This window comes from Olea europaea, unplaced genomic scaffold, assembly GCF_002742605.1.
Source record: "Olea europaea var. sylvestris unplaced genomic scaffold, O_europaea_v1 scaffold21094, whole genome shotgun sequence".
Classification (NCBI taxonomy): Eukaryota; Viridiplantae; Streptophyta; class Magnoliopsida; order Lamiales; family Oleaceae; genus Olea; species Olea europaea.
In genome coordinates, this window is record NW_019239041.1 from 1 (window position 1) to 1,872 (window position 1,872).

At 35.7% G+C, this 1,872-nt stretch overlaps 1 protein-coding gene across 1 annotated transcript; it reads left to right on the forward strand.

The window, feature by feature from the left end:
* Nucleotides 1–48: 48 nt before the first annotated feature.
* Nucleotides 49–1,870, forward strand: LOC111380241 (CRAL-TRIO domain-containing protein YKL091C-like; the record flags this gene model as incomplete). The annotated part of the gene is made up of 3 exons (XM_023003746.1): nt 49–189; nt 1,130–1,240; nt 1,587–1,870. Coding segments are annotated over 3 exons (399 nt in total), but the record flags the coding sequence as incomplete, so codon positions are not given.
* Nucleotides 1,871–1,872: the final 2 nt, after the last annotated feature.

Sequence of the window (1,872 nt, forward strand, 5' to 3'; positions counted from 1 at the left end):
TGAGTTGTACCTTTATTTTATGAGATTATGAGAACTCCATTCTGACTCGGATTTTTCTCTGCCTGTCTCAGTTCTTTCAGAGGTCGAGAAATAGGAAATGAGAAGTTGATTGCCATTCTTGATCTGCAACAAATTGGTTACAGAAACATTGATACTCGTGGTTTAATCACGGGTTTTCAGTTCTTGCAGGTAAATATTGTTCCATGTAAAAACATTGTATCGTGTCCTTTAATTTCTCGTAAAAACATTCTACTTCAGCATTGCTTGTCTGAGTGCAATGTTAAATAGTAGAAAAGCTTTCAAATCAGTCAGAAACTTCTCTCTTTACTTGTGTCTGCCTTCGCTAAAGAGTCCCTTTACGTTTTCTCCAGATAGTAGCTGTCCTTCTAAATTCATACTCAGAAAATGCAAGTTTTATAGTTGGCAAGGATTCAAGTATGTATGTCTGAGAACAAGAAAGGATCCTTTTTCATGCTATTCAGTTCCTAAACCATATTTATGCATGATCTGGTCGAAAAGCCATTCTTATGAACTGCTACGTGATATTTAGGAAACTGTAACCCTTTGATTTGGCAAATATGGTGTTAAATGTATGTAGAGGACCCTCAGATCCCTCTTATACCATCTTTTACCCATATAATATTCTCTTGGCGTCTCGTCACCTTGGATTGTGGATGATAATGCTGTGGCATTCCTCTTAAAAAATTACTGATGCAATAATCGGTTTCTTATCTATCGTTGATCTCCTACAAGCAGATTTCTTGCTGTATTTGAGAGCAAAATATCACTTAACAAAACCACGGATGCAAAATTTGCTGTGTTATTGATATGAAGCTAGAACTTGTTTTTCGAGGACTATGTAATATGTCTATGCTTTGTTGCATGTTAGAAACCAAAACTTCGTATTATCTGAGTGACTATGGATGATACAATAGCCAAGGCATTAATATGATAATCACACTCGTACTGATACTTTATGGTCTTAAAAAGACTGGCCATAGGTTGCATGCTGTAGAAGGTAACTCAACAGTATATTGCATCGAACATTATCAGCGATATGTTTTCTAACTTGATGCTATCCCATATGAATGTTCACATAGATTTATTTTTGATGTTGTTGTCTGTATAGTCATACTATCCAGAGCGCTTAGCCAAATGTTACCTTTTACACATGCCTCGGTTTTTTGCGGCAGTTTGGAGGGTGGTATCTAGCTTCCTTGAGAAGGCTACTTTAGAAAAGGTACATTGTACATATAGATTTTGGTACTATGGAAATCTCATAAAATCACGCTACTTGTACAATTTTCTTTAAAAATTGTTTGACAGATACTAAGGTGGCATGCATTTTGGTCCTTGATTTGACCTCAGCATCTGTCAACAAATGTGTAAAAACACTTATGTACATATATTGTGCATACTCTAAAGCAAAGAGGCTAAATTTGCTCTCTGGTTTCCTCATTTAGCAATATAAAGTACGATAATATCTGATCATCTTAATATTGTGTCAACGATTTTATTTCTGAGATATATGTGTTAGCTAGTTTTTCAAACTCCTGTGTTAACTGTAGTCTTGGCAATCTGTACAGATTGTGATTGTGTGCAATGAAGAGGAAAGAAGAGAGTTGATGAGAACTGTTGGTGAAGAAGCCTTACCGGAAGAGTATGGAGGACGAGCAAAACTTGTTGCGCTTCAAGATTCTGTAATAACATCATCGGATGACTACATGTCATGAATCTGCGAAGGTGCTGTTATGAACAAAAATCGTACAAACTCCTAATGTATGAATTATTCTCCATGTCAATGAAAACGAAAAGAAATTACAGAACAACTTGATGATGATGATAAAGAATATGACGTATTTATCAGTTACA